A 19,570-nucleotide genomic window follows, 5' to 3' on the forward strand; every position below is an offset into this window, starting at 1 on the left:
AGCCATTATAGTTACCTTGGTTCTTCTAGTTTGGTTTGATTACAAAAATGACATTAATCAACACTCCCACTTGTCATTTTGTTAATCAAACCAAGTTGATGACAAAACTTTTCGAACATCTTTCCTCCTAGAGCTTTTGTGAATATGTCCTGCCATTTGTTCCTCGCCTTTGCAGTACTGAAGTTAAATATCTCCATTCTTCTCATACTCTCTCACCACATGATATTTTATCTGAATATGCTTGGTTCTTCTATGTTGGACAGGGTTTATTCCAATGGCTATGGCTGATTGACTGTCGCAATAGATAGGAACTCCCACTTGATCATTGAACATTAAGTATTCAAGCAATCTCTTCAGCCATACCGATTGATTTGCTGCAGCACACAGAGCCATGTACTCAGCCTCAGCTGTTGATTGAGCAATAGTATCTTGTTTGCTAGTTTGCCCAGAGAAGATTGCAGAACCGAGACTGAAACAATAACCTGTAGTTGATTTAATTCTTCTTTGCATCCTCCCCAATCACTGTCTGAGTATCCAATCAGTCTTGGTTCTTTAATTGCAGTAAAATGCAAACCCATATCACTTGTCCCTTTGATATATCTGAGAACTCTTTTTGCTTCCTTGAGATGTTTGCTTCTAGGTTCCTTCAAGTATCTTGACAACTAAGATGCAGAGAACATGAGGTCTGGTCGAGTGGCCGTTAGATACAACAGGCCTCCCACTAGACTTCTATAGATCTTAGGATCAGTGAACTCCTCTCCATCTTCTTGACTGTCGCTGTGGGGTACCAGTGGTGTTTCCATGGTCTTGCAGTCCTTCATGTTGAATTTTTCAAGCAGTTTTTTTGCATAGCACTCTTGAGAGAGTGATATTCCCTCTTCATCTTGTACAACCTCCATACCAAGAAAGTAGTTTAGCAAACCCAAATCAGACATCTCAAACTCATTCTTCATCGCTGTCTTGAATTCTTCAATCATGCGATCATCATCACCAGTGACAATGAGATCATCAACATAGATGCACACTATCAGAATCTTTCCATTGACCTTCTTAGTATACAGCGCATGGTCGTTTTCACTCCTCCTGAAGTTTTCTTTCAAGAAGAACTCATCTATTCTGCTGTACCAAGCTCTAGGGGCCTGTTTAAGACCATAGAGAGCTTTATACAAGCGCAAAACATGATCTTCTTTCCCTTCTTCTTCAAAGCCAAGTGGTTGCTCAGCATATATTTCTTCTTCTAGATGACCATTTAAGAAAGCTGATTTAACATCAAGTTGAAACAATTTCCATCTCTTTTGAGCTGCAACAGCAAGAAGCAATCTGATGGTTTCATGTCTTGAAACAGGAGCAAACGTCTCCAAGTAGTCAACACCGTATTGTTGTAAAAATCCCTTGGCCGCCAACCTTGCTTTGTGTTTTATCACCTCTCCTTTTGCATCAGTTTTCAACCTGTATATCCACTTCACTCCAACAATGTTTTTGTTCAGAGGACTTTTGACGAGTTCCCAAGTTTGATTCTTTTCAATCATCTGTATCTCTTCCTTCATTGCTTCTCTCCATTCTTTGTGATTCACAGCTTCATCAAACAGCGGGGTTCTTCAAAACTTGAGTAACAACCTTCACTCACTGCAGAATACTCAGTGTCAGCATATGAAGCAGATAGTAGAAGATCATCCATTGCCCTAGCCTTTCTGTTTGGTGGACTTGAGCTTGGACTGTCTAGTACTCTGTTTAGTCGATTTGATCTTTCCTCTTAGTTGACAGATACTTGATTTGGTGAAGAAGGCTGAGTGTTTCTTCTTTCTCCAGGTTCATAATCACTTGGTTCTGGTTCATCGGTTCTTGTACCTTCTTTGATGACTTCGAGTTCAGAAGAAACACTGAGATGTTTAATAACTTCCTTCTTCTCCCAGTCCCATCTGCTTCTTTCTTGAAAAATAACATCTCTGGAAATGTCAACTTTGTTTTCTTCTAGCAAGTACACTCTGTATCCTTTTGTTTGAGAACTGTAACCGACAAATATCGCCTTCTTTGACTTGTCATCCCATTTTCTTCGTTTCTCATCTGGGATGTATACATAACAGACACTTCCGAAAACTCTCATGTGGTTTACTGAAGGCTTTATTCCATTCCAGGCTTCTAGAGGAGTTATACTTCTGATAGCTCTTGTTGTAGTTCGATTCTGAACATATGCCGCAGTGTGGACAGCTTCGGCCCAAAACTTCAGTGGCAAGTTTTAGAATTTTATCATTGCTCTCGCCATCTCCACCAAGGTTCTATTTCTTCTTTCTGAAACTCCATTTTGTTGCGGAGAATATGTTGCAGTCAATTGCCTTTCTATCCCATTCTCTTCCAAAAAGTTTGTAAACTCTCTAGATAGATACTCTGTTCCACGATCAGTTCTAAGCTTCTTGATTCTGCAACTAGCTTGATTTTCTACCAGATTTTTAAACTTCTTGAAGGTTTGAAACACCTCTGACTTTGCTTTCAAGAATTAAACCCATACCATTATTGTAGCATCATCAATGAAAGTGAGAATGTACCTGCTGCCGCTTAGAGATGCATTCTGCATTGGACCGCAAACGTCACTATGGATTAGTTCAAGTCTTTCCTTTGATCTTGTTTCTGAAACCTTTGGAAAGGAGTCACGACAGTGCTTGCTCAGAATGCAACTCTCACACCCTTCTTGACTAGTGTTGAACTTTGGTAAGCCTCTCACCATCTCTTTTGTTTGCATGATCTTCAGGTTTGTAAAGCATGTATGCCCAAGTCTATTATGCCATAACTCAGCAATATCTTCATTTGCAACCATTGCTGTCTCTTCTTTGGTAGACCATTTGATGTGGAAGCTTTTGTTCACCATTGGAATTTCTCCTATCTTTCTTCCAACTTGATCATGAATAATGCACTTACTTCCTTTAAAGGTAACTTGATACCCATTTGTAATCATTTGAGGGATACTAAGGAGACTTTTTCCGAGATTGGGAACAAGAAGCACATCTCTTATGATTATCTTGCCTTTCTTGGTCATCACCTTAATATCTCCTTTTCTTTTTGATATCATCACAGCTCCATTTCCAACTCGTATTGGAACATTTATGTTTGTGTTGAGCCTGACAAAAATCTTCTCATTTGGTGTCATGTGATTTGTACACCCACTGTCAATAAGCCATCTCTTTTCTTCTGTTGTTTCTTGTTCTTCTTGTCTTGCTGTAAACAAGTGATTCTCAATTTCTTCTTCATTGTGGTTGTCTTTGTGACACCACTTCTTCTCTTCTTCAATTTCTTTCTTGTTCTTCTTGGTTCCTTGAACCATTGCCTTGGCTTCTTTGTCCTTAGTGTTTCTTCCTGCTGCACCCTCTTGGCCTACAACTTCCACTTTGTTCAGAGTGGCTCCATAGATCGCAAGGAGCTCTGATACCATGATGAGATCTTTATGAAAAAACAGAGTCAAGTAGTTTGATCTTCATTGCTCTGTTTTGCATTAACCTTGCGAGTGAGTTCTTTTTTTTCAGAAGCTTAACACATCATTTTTCATTACCTTACAAACACACACACTACTACAAACTTATATGAGACATCTACTTTCTTCTCTGACTATTTCAACTGCTCCCACTAACACATTTTAGTTCTAGCTTAAGGCCATGCTTACACAGAAAAAGTACAACAACATCTTAAACACTCAACAACTTTTCTAAACCAAACTACAAGCCATTATAGTTACCTTGGTTCTTCTGGTTTGGTTTGTTTACAAAAATGACAATACGAAGTTAGTTACACATTCTCAACGCAACTATAGAATTACCCTTTGATTTTTGTTGGCAACTTTAATGAAGGTATACCAATCATATACATGTACGTGTGAACAGTACCAGAATATATACAAAAACACACACACACACACACACACACACACACTTTCTTATTACAACAGTTTCTAGAGATCAAAGACATTTTAACTACCTCATCTTCACAATCGTCTAACTCTGTAAAGCTCTAAACATAGTAAGAAGAGATTGATGATGTCCAAGTAGAGAGAAACCGCTGCCCAAATATACTCATCATATGTGTATTAACCGTTTGAGCAGATTGTTTGTATCATAGACTATGTACCCGAAGAATATTACCGATGCCAAGAAACCATAAATCATCACCGCTGTCCTCCCTAACGGGAAAAAAACCTGCACAACATTAATCAAAAACACAGTTATGCAATCAAGGCTACCACATTTCATATATAGGTTAAAACTATAATTATCTCTCTCTCTCTCTCTGTAATGACTACAGTGAACTCGAGTTTCTAACTTGTTAGCCTAAAAAGATTAATGGTACCAAAACTACGACATTCAATAGGCTAATGCGCGAGGTGCGAGTTTCTTACTTGTAGCTGAAAACGCGAGACTTCTACATTTCACTAGCTAAGCCCAAAACTCTAACTCTCGTCTCTCGGTAACGAGTTTGGAACAAGTAGCGTTACTTGTATCATGGCAAAGGCAACGAGCACGATGAGAGCACCAAACAAGAATGGTCCAAGGAAGTTGAAGTCGTATCCTCTCTTAGCAGCCCAGAAGGTGTACACGGTGAGCGAAACACACAGCACCACTATTGTAATTGAACACACTCAAGATCCAATATATAAAGACTCACTTTATTAATAGCTTTAGAACTAGCTCAAACTAAAGCTCTCTTGACTCACAAGTTATGCCACAAGATTATCATCTCCTTATATAACACATATAAACTCATAAACTCATTAGGAAACATATCTTATGGATAACCATCAATATTCCTAAACTCATTAGGATAACTCTTATCTAACTTGATCTTCAAGCTAAGTCAACATTCTCCCCCTTAAGCTTGAAGTCACCATCCTTCACACTTTGAACTCCAATGAGATCTCTCATCTCCTTAAACTTAATCTTCCCAAGTGCTTTTGTTAAGATATCAGCCTTTTGGACTCTCTCTGCGACATACTCCACGTCCACCAAACCGTCTTCAACGCATTCTCTGATGAAATGAAACCTTGTGTGAATGTGCTTGCTCCTCCCATGAAATACCGGATTCTTGGACAGAGCAATTTCCGATTTATTGTCAATACGAATTACTGCTTTCTGAGTTCCCTAACTCGTGATTTATTCAAGAAGTTCTTGAAGCCACAATGCTTGTTTTGCTGTTTCAGTTGCCGCCATGAACTCTGCCGCACAAGAAGATAATGCAACAATCTCTTGTTTTTGTGAACACCAAGTAACCAGACATTCATTGAGATAGAAGATATGTCCAGTAGTAGACCTTCCATCATCAGGATCCACATTGTAACTGCTGTCACTATAGCCTATGAGCCCTTTCTTGTTACCGGCTTTGAAGTGTAGCCCAAGGCAGCACGTCCCACGTAGATACCGCAGTATCTGCTTCAAAGCAGCTCCATGTGATGTCTTCGGATCGTGCACCGGCTTAGAACCCCAACTGATTGAGCAAGATCAGGTCTTGTGTGTATAAGATATCGAAGACAGCCAATATTGCGTCTAAACTCTTTCTCGTTGACTCCTTCTTCTTCAATCGCCTTTGACAGCTTAAGTCCTGGATCCATCGGTATCTGAACAACATTACAGTCGCCCATTCCTGCTTCCTCCAAGATTTTAGTCGCATATCTCTCTTGTTTCAACGTTATACCTTCTATTGATTGTATCACTTCGATTCCAAGATAGTAAGTGAGCTTTCCCAAGTCACTCATCTCAAATTTAGAGGCCATCTCCCTCTTGAAGTCTTGAATCACGTCTAAGCCAGTGCTTGTAACAAGCAAGTCATCCACTTACACTGCAACCAACAGTTGATAACTCTTCGTTGATTTTCTGAACGGAGAAGGCTCTTTAGCACACTTGATGAAACCTAACTCCTTGAGGATTGTCTTTAATTTAATATTCCAAGCTCTTGGTGCCTGTCAAAGACCATAAAGAGCCTTGTGTAGTCGATAAACCTTGTTCTCACTTCCTTTTATCTTGAATCCTTCGGGTTGAGAAACATACACTTCTTCCAACAGATCTCCATGAAGAAATGCGGTTTTTACATCTAGGTGATGCAGCTCCCAGCCATTTGATGCTGCTAGAGCCAAGATAACTCGAACAGTTTCTATTCTAGCCACAGGTGCAAAAACTTCCTCGAAGTCTATACCATGACGTTGCACATAACCCTTTGCCACAAGCCTAGCTTTATATTTATTTATAGTCCCGTCTGCATTGCGTTTAATCATAAAAACCCACTTCAATCCTATTGCTTTGCAGCCATCAGGGAGATCAACGAGAGTCCACGTTTTATTTTTCTTTATAGACTTAATCTCATCTTCGCAAGCTTCTTGCCAAAATCTCTCATTCTTGGCTTCATTCCAATCCCACGGTTCCTCATTGACAAGAAGAAGTATACGTTCTGTCTCGAGTTCTTCTAACATCAGAACATAATCGTCTAGGTAACTTGGTCTCTTTGTTTCCCTATTTGATCTTCTCGGTATAGACTATTCGCCTGAAGCAGAGCCATCTTCATCACTCTGTATCTCATCTTCTTCTTCCTTGACAACATGATCTTCTGTACCATCTTCATCAGTTGTAATCACCTCATTCTCACCACCGTAGCTTGGGAATGTAATCACACTTTGCTCTCTGATTATTTTCTTTCCTTTATCATTCCAATCCCAACTCTTATGTTCATCAAAAAACAACATCCCTGCTAACAACCACTTTGCGAACGTTTAGATCGTACAGACGATATGCTTTTGTTACTGGCTCAACACCTAGATGCACCAACGCTCGAGAGCGATCATCTAGCTTTCTCAGATGTGGTGCTTCTGATTTTGCGTAACAGACGCAGCCAAACACTCGTAGGTGGTTCACGTTTGGCTTCTTCTTCTTAAAACTCTCGTATGGGGTTTGTATATTCAAATTCCTTGTTGCTACTCTGTTGATCACATAGGTTGAGTGTCTAACTGCCTCTCCCCATAACCAGTTTGGCACGTCCATGTGCTTCATAATGCTTCTGGTCATCTCCATCAGTGTCCTGTTACGCCTCTCTACGACTCCATTCTACTGCGGGGAATAAGGCGCCGTTAAGTGTCTCTATATCCCTTGAGTTTCACAGAAGGCTTGAAACTCATGAGATGTGAACTCTCCACCTCGATTTGTTCGTAGTGTTTTGATCGTTGCTCCAGTTTCTTGTTCAACAAGACTCTTGAATTTTTTGAATTTCTCAAACGCTTCACTCTTCTCTTGCAACAAGATAGTCCACATGCACCTGGAGTGATCATCAATCAACAAAAATACATATCTCTTCTTCGCCATAGTTGGAGGTGATATGGGTCCACAGAGGTCACCATGGATGAGCTCAAGAACGTTTGAGGCGCGATAAGTAGTTGCCTTTGGAAAGACTCTCCGCGTTTGTTTCCCTAAGAGACACGAGGAGCAAGTTTCTTTCTCTACTGAAATCTTAGGTATACCTGTAACGATGTCTTTACTTATCATAGTCTTCATCGTGTCTATGTTCACATGTCCGAGTCTAGCGTGCCATATGAATGAATCACCGAGCTTTGACAGTTGCAGACACCTATTGTTTTCCACATCCATTGCTACCTTGTAGAGTCGATTCTTAGACCTGAATGACTTCACAAGTAGGTTACCTTCCCGATCAGATAGAGTGAGATAATCATCTCTCATTCTGACATCGCATCCAGACTCTGTTTCTTGACCCAAACTGATGATATTACTTCTTAAGTCCGGAATGAAGTAGACATCCGATAGTATTTTCTTCTTGCCCCCCTTGCTAAGAAAGACAATCGATCCTTTTCCTCTTATATCTATCCTTGAATCATCACCAAACCTAACCTTTCCTGTAACCTTCTCGTCAAGAGACGCAAAGTATTCATAGTTCCCAGATTTTCTTTGAATCCGCAGATTTCTCTGAGAACGACAAGAAGAAGCGTGGTGTCTGTGATAAGAAGCAGCCAAACCCTAGAGTGAGTTATGATTCAGATTTTCTTTGAATCCGCTGATTTCTGTTTGCGTAACAACCAATTCTTACTTGATTCAGCAGGCGTTTAGCGTTAGGTCGAATAGACGAGCTCACTCCTCTTGCCTACAAATGGGTTGTAAGATATGTGAAACTATTTGGGTCCTATGGACGGGTAAGAATGTGCTCTCCACCATGTTTCTGGGAATCATATGATAGGTCCTATGGACGGGTAAGAATGTGCTCTCCACCATGTTTCTGGGAATCATATGACTGTTCAATTGGATCCTTCACCGCCGCCGTTTCCTCATGGTATACAACTGTCTACACCACTGTGGCTGTGATGGATGCGTCCTTCGTCAGATACAAGGTTTTGATGGCATGGAGTCATAGAGACGAACCTTATGGTCTCTGCTAACAATAGAGCGTTGATGGTGGTAGACAACACAATGTGGACAAGGAAAAATAGCGACAACCTAACAAAGTAGTTTGTACACAGAAAATCATTACTATGGTGAATGCCTTATTATGATTTGTACATACTTTGTATAAGCGTTGTCCATGTGGACGTACTGTATGAATTGTCATGTGGATGAAATTCAGTAGAAATATCTTGTACATAGTAATTTTTCACATTTGATAGAAATACTACACTTTCAGAAAAAGCATTAAAAAGCATTCTTATAATGCTTTTTCATGCTATGATCCCACTTAAAAGTAGAATCTTTTAATCTTTCAAAGAGGAAATGGATTTGTGTTCAATATATGTTGGCAATATGAGGTTTACATTATTTATTTATTACATGTTCCTCATTTATGTTTTGTATTTTTACGAAAGAATGTTTGGTTATATTGTTTTTGCCATCAGTGAAACTTGCTTGAAATTGGTAAACTATTTACCTTGTAAATCCCTCATATTTTTTATGATCAGTATCTGTAAAAGCTTGTAAAAGCTTTAGTCCTCAATTGATTATTTAGTTTTCCTATGTGACTATGGTTTGGTGTATGGTAGGTGGACAAAGGCATGTAGTCCAGAAGAAGTCTAACAGCATTTCCAATCTTGTGTACACATGGATATTATGTAGAAAAACCGCATCAGTGTACACATGGACATGCCTACGGTGAACACGCTTGTTAAGTTTTTGATAAACTTCATGTACACAACTAAAGATCGATGATGTACACGTAGATAAATACTAATAACATATATGAATGTAGGTTGCACAAAAAAAAACATACATGAATAGAATAATGTCCATGAATGTTTGTGTTTGTGCATGTTTATATGGAAGAATTCTATATAGATGTGTACATTGTTTCGTTGTTATCCACATGTACATTGGTCTAAGGATGTCCACGTGTGCGCTCCAATACTGTCCAAGACGTTAACTCAAGTTCAACTAGAAACATGACAAGTAAACCGATCACCATTTCAAATTCTAAGAGACGAAATATGATCATCGTCACCATAACCAATAAGTAATAGAACAAGAAGCACTTAAGATTCACTTAAACTCACTAAAACAATTGTTGTACATATACAGAGCAACGAGAGCTCATAAAATATTGAACCTCGCAAGGAAAAGTTCTTATGGATATACAGACATTTGCAGCAAAGAGAGACAATATAGAGAAGCGTATAAATATTTGATGGAATCTGATTGATTAACTAAACCGGTGGAGTACCGGAAACGCCAAAGCTCGACCATGTCCAAGAGCTGAATCTAGCAAGTCCAAACCAAAATGCTCAGGCAGACGGTGATGAACCAAACTTTCTCCTACCTAACTTCCATATATCTCCGACAAGTTTCATCGCCGCTTCATCAGCAAGTAATGTAGAAGAGTGAAGGATCACGACTTAAGAAGTTTTATTCACTGAGTCTGCTTTTTAAGATATTTCAACTATGGGCCACTTTGATTCAAGCGGTGGCTCTAATTACTCTGAATCGCAGACAATGACGGAGTGATGGTGAGAAAGAAGAACATGAATTTTATGTGAGAGAGAGAGCGAGAGAGAATGTAATGAATTAACGAAACACATCGATTCAGGATCTACAAAAATAAATCCAATGGCTGTGAACTTTGTAGATATAAGTCAAATCATAGTTTGTCTAACTGAATTCAACCATTGGATTAAAAAAAAAAATCAAAGGCTGTGGTGAAAGCACGGCAAAAGCATAGTTTACGTTGCTTTTACTTAGTTAATAATGAGTAGTGTAATGGGTAGTTAAAGCTGAGGACAAAACAGAAATTTTACATATGAGCTTTTTCACTTTTTACGGAGGAAAGTGTGCTAGGAGCACAAACTGACCCATGTTGTAATTAATAACTTGGAAAGTGTCTTCGAATGTAAATGTTTCATTAAAAAATATATCTCTACCAATGACGCCGTACTGATAAAAAGTCAAGGAAAAAAGAAAGAAGAATCAGCGATCTTGCGATGTTGTATCCACGTGGCTTATATTGATTGGTAATACTTGTCAGAGACTTCGTTCTGATTGGTTAAGCCTTGCAATTTACACGTAAACCCGACCACTTACTTTTTTTTTTCTTTTTTGAATCTTTCCGCGAAAAGGGATTCGACGTTCCTTGGGTTCTTGTTAAATCTCAGGTTGGAGCAACCCTAGTAGTAACGATTCTCTCTGCGGATCTCCAGCTTCCATGGCGATTCGGTGGTCAGAGCTATGTATCGTACTGTTCGCACTCTCTTACGCCATCTGCGTCATTGCAGGGTAATAATCACTTTCTCTCGACTTATGAATCCCTTTTTATATAATGTTATAACGTTGTGTATGCGTGCGTTTTCATATCAGGAAGAGCTACTACGATGTGTTGCAAGTTCCTAAAGGCGCGTCTGACGAGCAGATCAAGAGAGCTTATCGCAAACTCGCTTTGAAGTATCATCCCGATAAGAATCAAGGCAACGAGGAAGCTACTCGCAAGTTCGCTGACATCAATAACGGTCCGTATTTTTTTTTTTCCTGAAATTGACACTTTTGATCGTTTTGAAGTTGACTGTGTGTTGATATTGTTGTAAACAGCTTATGAAGTGCTATCGGATGAGGAGAAGAGGGAGATTTATAACAAGTATGGTGAAGAAGGGCTTAAACAGCATGCTGCTAGTGGTGGACGTGGAGGTGGAGGTGGGGGCATGAATATGCAGGACATCTTTAGCCAGTGAGTTCCCTTTTTTTTTCTTTTAGAGAAACTAATTATGGAATAAAGAAACGGAGTGTTGTTTATGTATGGATAGTGGATACTGATGAATCTGGTCATGTTAAAGGTCTTTACTGTAGTGCCAATAGTTCCTAAATGGTTACTCTTTAGGTTCCAACTAGTGCTAAGAATGGGTTTTGGATGACATTTTCCTGAGAGTTTTTTATCCTTTTCTTGATTTTTATTTAAAGGGTATTTATTTGTAGTGCGAAAAAGTTCCTAAATTTCGTTTAATATAATGCTATTGGTGGGTGCTGATATTATTATTGCGCATGTCAGGTTTTTTGGTGGTGGTGGTTCGAGGGAGGAAGAAGAGAAGGTGGTCAAGGGTGATGACGTGATTGTGGAACTTGAGGCCACTCTTGAAGATTTGTACATGGGAGGCTCTATCAAGGTTTGTTAAGCGCCCCCCCCCCCCCCCCCCCTTCAGGATGTCGTCATCATCACTTGGTCTTGCTTTGATTCATTTATGCTTGGCCATGATAAGCTAGTGAACATATTTAAGTTTTGGAGTATAGAGTAGCTCGGTTCTGAGACAAATTGCACATGAAAATGACTAGCCTTAACATATGGTTTCTTAAACTATCAAAGGTATGGAGGGAGAAGAATGTAATAAAACCAGCTCCTGGAAAGAGAAAGTGCAACTGCAGGAATGAGGTTTATCACAGACAAGTTGGTCCTGGAATGTTCCAACAGATGACAGAGCAGGTAATAAAGGCATTTTCTCTCACAAAATCATCCTCTTGAGTCCAGTATCAAACACCCCAACCTGTTTCCTCTCGTTCCAGGTCTGTGACAAATGCCCAAATGTCAAATACGAACGCGAAGGATACTTTGTCACAGTTGACATCGAGAAAGGCATGAAAGATGGAGAAGTAAGATCTCCACACCCTTATTTTTGTAAACCTTTGATACTGTGAGCTTATCAATCTCTCTCTCTCTCTCCTTTCAGGAAGTGTCTTTCTACGAAGATGGTGAACCCATTCTCGACGGTGACCCTGGTGACCTTAAGGTTAGTCCTCTTCCCTAAGTTTCATTTATCTTCATGATCAGAGGATTTTAACCGTTATATTATTCTACATTTTGGCAGTTCCGAATTAAAACTGCACCACATGCCCGTTTCCGGAGAGATGGCAACGATCTACACATGACCGTCAACATTACACTGGTACATTTAATATTCCACGAACTGTATCTCTACTTATCAATTTATTGATTCTGCTTAAAAATAAACACCTTTCAGGTTGAGGCGCTAGTTGGTTTTGAGAAATCATTCAAACACTTGGATGATCACGAAGTTGACATCGGTTCCAAGGTAAACTAACGTTTTCTCTCTCTACACCACAAACAAAAAAACTCAGAAACTGGTTATCTTATGAAGTGAATATGATGTGTGTGTGTGTGTGGAATAGGGAATTACAAAGCCAAAGGAAGTGAAGAAGTTCAAAGGAGAAGGGATGCCACTTCACTACAGCACAAAGAAAGGCAACCTCTTTGTCACTTTTGAGGTTTTGTTTCCTTCTTCACTCACTGACGATCAGAAGAAGAAGATCAAACAAGTCTTGGCTTAGTACTCCTCTCTCTCTTTAGAAATTTGTTGTTTACATAGAACTTGTAATGATCCTTAATATTTGTAACATTACTAGGTTTGTTTTAATATAGAAAGATTGATCGAATTGTCTTTTATGTATCAAATTCTTTCATGATTTCACTAAAATATGATTTACAAGTGTTTTTTGCATACACTGTTAAAGTCTTTCTTTCAAAATTTTGAGAAGACAGCCATTGCCTCACCCCACCAGTCGCATACAAAATTTAGTTTACATACTTTATCTTATCTGAATTTCATATAGCCAAATCTTTAATCTTCTCATACTTAAATCCACCGTTATGTTCAAAAATCAGGTTAACTTGAGACCTTAGTGAAAATAAAAAGGGTAAACGAGCTATTTCTCCACGAGAACTATCGTATAGCACCAAATATCTCTCAAACTATCGTCTTTGGCCCAGATGGTCTTGAGGGGAAATAACAATCCCCAATACGGAACACGCGGGTTCGACACGCTGGCCAGGCAATTGGGGTATCTAATTCCCCATAGTACCAAATGGTCCGCCTCGCGCCGAGGGGTTGGCCCCTGGGGGTGGAAGTCCCTCCACGTTAAACAAAAAAAAAAAAAAAAAAAAAAAAAAAAACTATCGTCTCATTCTATATATCCCCGAATTGAAAGTTTAAGATCTATTTATCCATAAATTTGATTTCTTTGGTTTATTATCAATTCCTGGTTTATGAGCTAAACCAAACCAAAAATAAACCTATTTTACAAAAATAGCCATACCACCTGTTTTATATGACCTCTAATAATTTTATCATACAATTTTTTTAATAAAAAAAACAGATATATATCCCATCGACATCTTATTCTCTTCTTCTTCCTCCATTAACGCTTCAATCAAGTTTTGGTCTGTGACAAATTCTTTTCTTTCTTCATCAATGGCTGCTATTAGTAGCTTACACATACGGGCATCTGATTATCACTCTTGTTTTACTCGAATCTCTCTGATTCTAACGCGAATCGATTTCGATCCAGAAGAGACGCGAATCTAAATCTATTATTCTCGGCTCGCTTCTTGTGACAGGTTCATAAGCTGTCATCACTTTATCGGTTCACCCTATTTAAATTTCAATCTTTTCATTTCCGGTTTAATAAACTTTTGGGGTTTTTGTCCCACTAGTTCTTGTCTTTTGTAGAGTCATCAAATGAGTCGTATTTGACCGTTTGTGATCACCTTTATGTACTGGCTGACCAGAACTTGCAGAATAATCAGAAAATCATTTCATCATTATCTTCTTCTTATCTCTCAAGCTAGCTGCTTTATCACTGAGATTTGAGTCTTCAAGGTGATCATTCTATTCAGATCACTTTCTAGTCCTGATTTCTCCTATCTTAAGTTCTTGGTGAACTCTAGATTGGGTTTTGGTTACTCTGTTCTAACCCTCCTGTTACATTGGTATCAGATTCGCTCGATCCTCGACCACCATGGTAGAAACGCGTCTTCAGGAGAGATCTCTGACTGAATAGGTCGACGAGATGCGATCCCTCCACACCAACCTCGCCGCTGAAGTGAAAGCCAACAACGAATCCATCAACACTCGTTTCGACAGACTCGAGGCAATGATGTTCAACTTTTTCTCACCCCATCAAGCCGCGGGTAAAGCCCCAATGGATCCTGGCCCCTCCCACACCAAACAACTTCACCCCATTCCAACCACCAGACCCACCCCAAACAACTTCACCCCATTCCAACCACCAGACCCACCAGATCTACCCGACAGATACGCCACCAACCGTACCACACCTCACAATAACGCCTTATCATCTCGTCTTTCGAAGATTCGGTTCCCATCATTCGATGGCTCCCTTATCCGAGACTGGATCTCTAAGTGCGAACAGTTCTTTGATATCAACGGTACACCGCCGGAGCTAAAGGTCCGATTGGCAGCTCTGCATCTCAAAGGCAAAGCAAACCAGTGGCACCACAACTTCATGAGCACTCACTTTGGTATGTTCCCTTCATGGACTGAGTACGTTTTAGCTATCGCTGGTTGCTTTAGTGAGCTATACAACGACCCCTTAGCCGAGATAGTGGCTCTGAAGCTGGGTTCAGATTCGGTAGTTGAGTTCCTAGACAAGTTCGAAACTGCTCGAATGCGAATTACTCTTCATGAGGCCCACACCATTAGCATCTTCCTCGCAAACTTGAACACTCATCTGTCACTCCACACTAGACAGTTTGAGTTTACAACGATTGCAGGAGCTGCAAAGATCGCCTCGCTTCACGAGTCTCCCTCACCCACACACCCTCCAAACAACCCAAAGCTCCCTTCAATCCTAACCAGAAACACTTCCAACCCTACCACAAAAACACCACAAACCCTCCCCTTCTCCCCACCCCAACCACACAAAAAACCACCCCTAAAGTACCCACCTTTCCCACAAACATAGAGAAACAACCTCGGAAGTTCAGTTACCAGGAGATGCAAGCTAGGAGAGCAAAAGGGCTATGTATATTTTGTGATGAAGTATACACACCGGGACACAGCTCCAAACACAAACGCTCTCAGATCTATGTCATGGAGTGTGATGACGACGATTTAAGCTTCTCTGAGTCAGATGATGAACCAGATGATCAGCTCACAGCTGTAGCTACAATCAAAGAAGAGAGCACACCGGTGATCTCCGTTAACGCACTCAACAGTTCATCAACGTTCAACTGCATGTGAGTCATAGGTCAATATGGAAAGCGAAGCTATACATACTGATTGATAATGGCAGTACTCACAACTTCCTGGATATCAACGTCGCTAACGAGATGGGTTGCTTACTGGAAAAAATTAAACCCTTGGCTGTCACAGCTGCAGGGGCAGTACTATGCTGGCACATTACAAATGCAGTAACTTCTCCTGGAAGTTTCAAGGGTACTCTTATTCTTACGAGATCAGTACACTACCATTTGATTGCTGCGACTTGGTACTGGGCGTACAATGGCTTTCAACGTTGGGCCCTATTCTTTGGGACTTCCTCAACCCGAGAATGGAGTTCACACTCAATGGTCAACAGAATGTGCTGCGTGGAATCACCAAAGACGGTTGCAAAGTCATCAAAGGGGGCACGTTGGACAAGCTGTTGTCGAAGCAACCTCAAATAACCTTGCTTCAGGTGAGAGACATAACAGAGGAACAAGCTGACAACTTGGACCCCTGCTCCTTATTGTCTCACATCACTGCATGTGATAACAAATGGTCGATGATCCGGCTCTACAGGAGCTCCTACGCGACTTCTCAATCATCTTTGAAGAACCTACGGAGCTTCCCCCTTCCAGAGGCGACTTTGATCATCAAATCCCCTTGGAATCAGGAGCTAATCCAGTTAACTTGAGACCCTACCACTACTCAACACTCCAGAAAGATGTCATTGACAAGATGATCCGTGATATGTTAAGCCAAGGCATCATTCAATGTAGCTCAAGCCCTTACGCCTCTCCAGTGGTCCTCGTCAAAAAGAAAGACGACACATGGAGACTCTGTTTGGATTTCCATGGACTAAACAAACAGGCCATCAAAGAAAAGTACCCTATCCCACTATTGAGGACTTGCTTGATGAGCTTGGAGGCGCTAAGTACTTTTCCAAGTTGGATCTTCGAGCAGGATTCCACCAGCTTCGCATGTCACCTGATGACATCTACAAGACAGCGTTCAAGACACACTCAGGTCCTTACGAAAAACCTAGTAATGCCCTTCGGTCTCACCAACGCTCCTTGCACGTTTCAAAGCCTAATGGACCGTATATTCGAAGGCGTTCTGCGAAAGTTCCTTCTCGTCTTCTTTGACGACATTTTGATCTACAACTCCTGTTGGGAAGATCATCTTCAACACCTCCGTGAGGTCTTTCAGATTCTTCAACGAGAGCAGCTGTACCCCAAACCCTCAAAATGTACCTTTGGCGCTACTGTCATCGAATATCTTGGACATTTTATATCCGGAGAAGGCGTGAGTACGGATCCAAGCAAGATCAAGACAATAGTGCAGTGGCCGATACCAACTAAGCATAAGCAACTCAGAAGCTTCCTTGGCTTAGCAAGCTACTACCGTAGATTTATCAAAGACTACAGCGTAGTGGCACGACCACTAACAAACCGCCTGAAGAAGGATGGCTTCACTTGGAACACTAAAGCAAGCACATCTTTTCAGGAGCTTAAAACTGCGTTATCAACCTCACCGGTCTTAGCGCTACCAAATTTTGAGAAGCAGTTTACAGTGGAAACGGATGCTTCAAACACCGGTATTGGAGCCGTGTTGATGCAAGATAACCACCCCATATGCTACATCAGCAGAGCTCTGGGTCCTCGACATCAGTCCCTCTCTGTCTACGAAAAAGAATTGCTTGCCGTGGTCCATGCGGTGCAAACGTGGCACGCCTACCTTGCTCAAAGGCCTTTCATCATCAAAACAGACCAGAAAAGCCTGAAATATCTGATGGAACAGAAGATAACTACACCGTTTCAGCATATGTGGTTATCAAAACTCATGGGGTACACGTTCGAAATACAATACAAGCAAGGTAAAGAGAATGTCGCAGCAGACGCGTTATCAAGAGTCACAGGTTCTCAGCTCCTCCACATCACGCTATCTCAGCCCCATCACAGTTTCAACGACTCCCTCAGACTATTGTGGAGCACTGACCCTACCTTGAGCAAGATTATCTATGAGTTGAAGACCAATAAAGACTCACGCCCGGCCTTCTATTTTGCAAATGATGAACTGCGACGCAAGAGAAAACTTGTTGTGGGTAACAACGCTGAGGTAAAGCTTCACATACTGTGATGGCTTCATGATTCGGCTCTTGGGGGGAATTCTGGCAGAGATGCTACCTTGCAGCGTATTAAGTCGCTATTCTATTGGCCAAGGATGAATGTGGAGATACAACACTACGTAAGAAACTGCGCAGTGTGCCAGAAGAACAAGAACGACTTAGCGGCTAAGCCAGGTCTCCTACAAGCACTACCTGTTCTTGACGGTGTGTGGGAGTCCATTAGCATGGATTTCATCGAAGGTATTCCTCCATCGAGTGGTAAACACTGCATTCTGGTTGTCGTCGACAGGGTCAGCAAGAATGCCCATTTCTTGGCGCTGTCACATCCATACATAGCTCTTGAGGTTTCTCAGGTATATCTGGATAACATCTTCAAACTCCATGGCATGCCGAGAGATATTGTCAGTGACAGAGATCCTACGTCCCTTAGCGACGTGTGGAAAGAGTTGTTTCGAGTGCAGGGGTGGATCTTAAACATTCCACCGCATACCACCCTCAGACAGATGGTCAAACCGAGGCCATTAACAAGACACTCGAGACATACCTTCGTTGTATGACAGCAGAGACGCCTCAGTCCTGGTCAAAATGGCTTCCTCTTGCTGAATGGTGGTACAATACCACTTACCACTCCTCAATCAAGTGTACTCCTTACGAGATCATCTACGGCCAGGTCCCACCAACACACCTCCCGTACCTGCCTGGAGAGAGCTCATCTGCAGTTATTGATCTCAGTATGCAGAAACGCGAGGAGATCATCAACATGCTGAAATTTCACCTGTTGCGGGATCGGAATTGCATGAAGCAATCATCGGATTCTCACAGATCTCACAGAGAACTCAAGGTGGGGGATCACGCTTATCTGAAGCTCCAACCTTACCGTCAACACTCTCTCAAGAACCAAAACGTGCCACACAAGCTTTCACCCCGCTTCTATGGTCCATTCCGCTTTCTCGAAAAGGTTGGCTCAATAGCTTACAAGCTCGATCTACCTGCTGGTACCACCATTCACGATACCTTTCATGTCAGCCAGCTCAAGCTCTGCCCTAACCCTCCGACAGATACTCCTACGTTGCCTCAATACTATCAGGATCTGGGTAACGCAAAGGAACCTGAATGCATCCTGGAAAAGAAGATGGTAAAGCACCGCAACGCAGCAGTCACCAAAGTCCTTGTGCAGTGGAAAGGGTTAAGCTCAGATCAAGCTACTTGGGAGTTCTATCAAGACTTCATCTCCAAGTTCCCAAACTTTGATCCTTGAGGGCAAGGATGCTCTGAAACGGGGAGTAGTGTGACAGGTTCACAAGCTGTCATCACCTTATCGGTTCACCCTATTTAAATTTCAATATTTTCATTTCCGGTTTAATAAACTTTTGGGGTTTTATCCCACTCGTTCTTGTCTTTTGTAGAGTCATCAAATGAGTCGTATGTGACCGTTGTGATCCCCTTTATGTACTGACTGACCACAGCTTGCAGAATAATAAGAAAATTACTTCATCATTATCTTCTTCTTATATCTATAGCTAAAGCTCTCAAGCTAGCTGCTTTATCACTGAGATCTGAGTCTTCAAGGTGATCATTATGTTCGGATCACTTTCTAGTCCGGATTTCTTCATCTTAAGTTCTTGGTGAACTCTAGATTGGGTTTTGGTTACTTTGTTCTAACCCTCCTGTTACACTTCCGTTGACAAGCTTTTTTGTTCTACTGCTGTGTCCTTTCGAGGCGAAAGAGAGAGTGAGCAGAATGTTAAATTTATTTACTCAAAAATACTTTTTTACAACATGCGTAGCAAGTGATTTTGTACTTTAAAATATATAACTTTGCTAAAAGAAAACAGAGGACATCTCTGCTAAACAACTGCAGAGCTTCTTCTCAGCGTCTCGAACTAAACCAGGCCACCATGGCCTTATCAAATCGATAACCCCCATGTCCAGTGAGTGACGAAAGGGATTTGCTTTACTTGTGAGAACAGTTTCTGGAGATTGTAATTATACAT

At 41.0% G+C, this 19,570-nt stretch overlaps 1 protein-coding gene across 1 annotated transcript; it reads left to right on the forward strand.

The window, feature by feature from the left end:
* The first annotated feature begins 10,510 nt into the window (after nucleotides 1–10,510).
* LOC106444974 (dnaJ protein ERDJ3B) lies at nucleotides 10,511–12,881 on the forward strand. Its single transcript, XM_048753854.1, has 10 exons — nucleotides 10,511–10,721; nucleotides 10,803–10,951; nucleotides 11,031–11,166; nucleotides 11,485–11,599; nucleotides 11,797–11,913; nucleotides 11,994–12,080; nucleotides 12,158–12,217; nucleotides 12,296–12,373; nucleotides 12,449–12,520; nucleotides 12,618–12,881. Exons 1-10 carry the CDS (start codon nucleotides 10,651–10,653, stop codon nucleotides 12,774–12,776), a joined length of 1,044 nt encoding a protein of 347 aa, XP_048609811.1. The 5' UTR covers nucleotides 10,511–10,650; the 3' UTR covers nucleotides 12,777–12,881.
* Nucleotides 12,882–19,570: the final 6,689 nt, after the last annotated feature.

Source organism: Brassica napus, chromosome C4, assembly GCF_020379485.1.
Source record: "Brassica napus cultivar Da-Ae chromosome C4, Da-Ae, whole genome shotgun sequence".
NCBI classification, from domain to species: Eukaryota; Viridiplantae; Streptophyta; class Magnoliopsida; order Brassicales; family Brassicaceae; genus Brassica; species Brassica napus.

What these genes read in the sequence shown, in the direction of transcription:
- LOC106444974 (XM_048753854.1), top strand. Translation starts at nt 10,651, where the DNA reads ATGGCGATTCGGTGGTCAGAGCTATGTATCGTACTGTTCGCACTCTCT. An exon ending in TCCAACAGATGACAGAGCAG is followed by an intron (nt 11,914 to 11,993) that starts GTAATAAAGGCA and finishes CTCTCGTTCCAG; the next exon opens with GTCTGTGACAAATGCCCAAA. An exon ending in AAGGCATGAAAGATGGAGAA is followed by an intron (nt 12,081 to 12,157) that starts GTAAGATCTCCA and finishes CTCTCCTTTCAG; the next exon opens with GAAGTGTCTTTCTACGAAGA.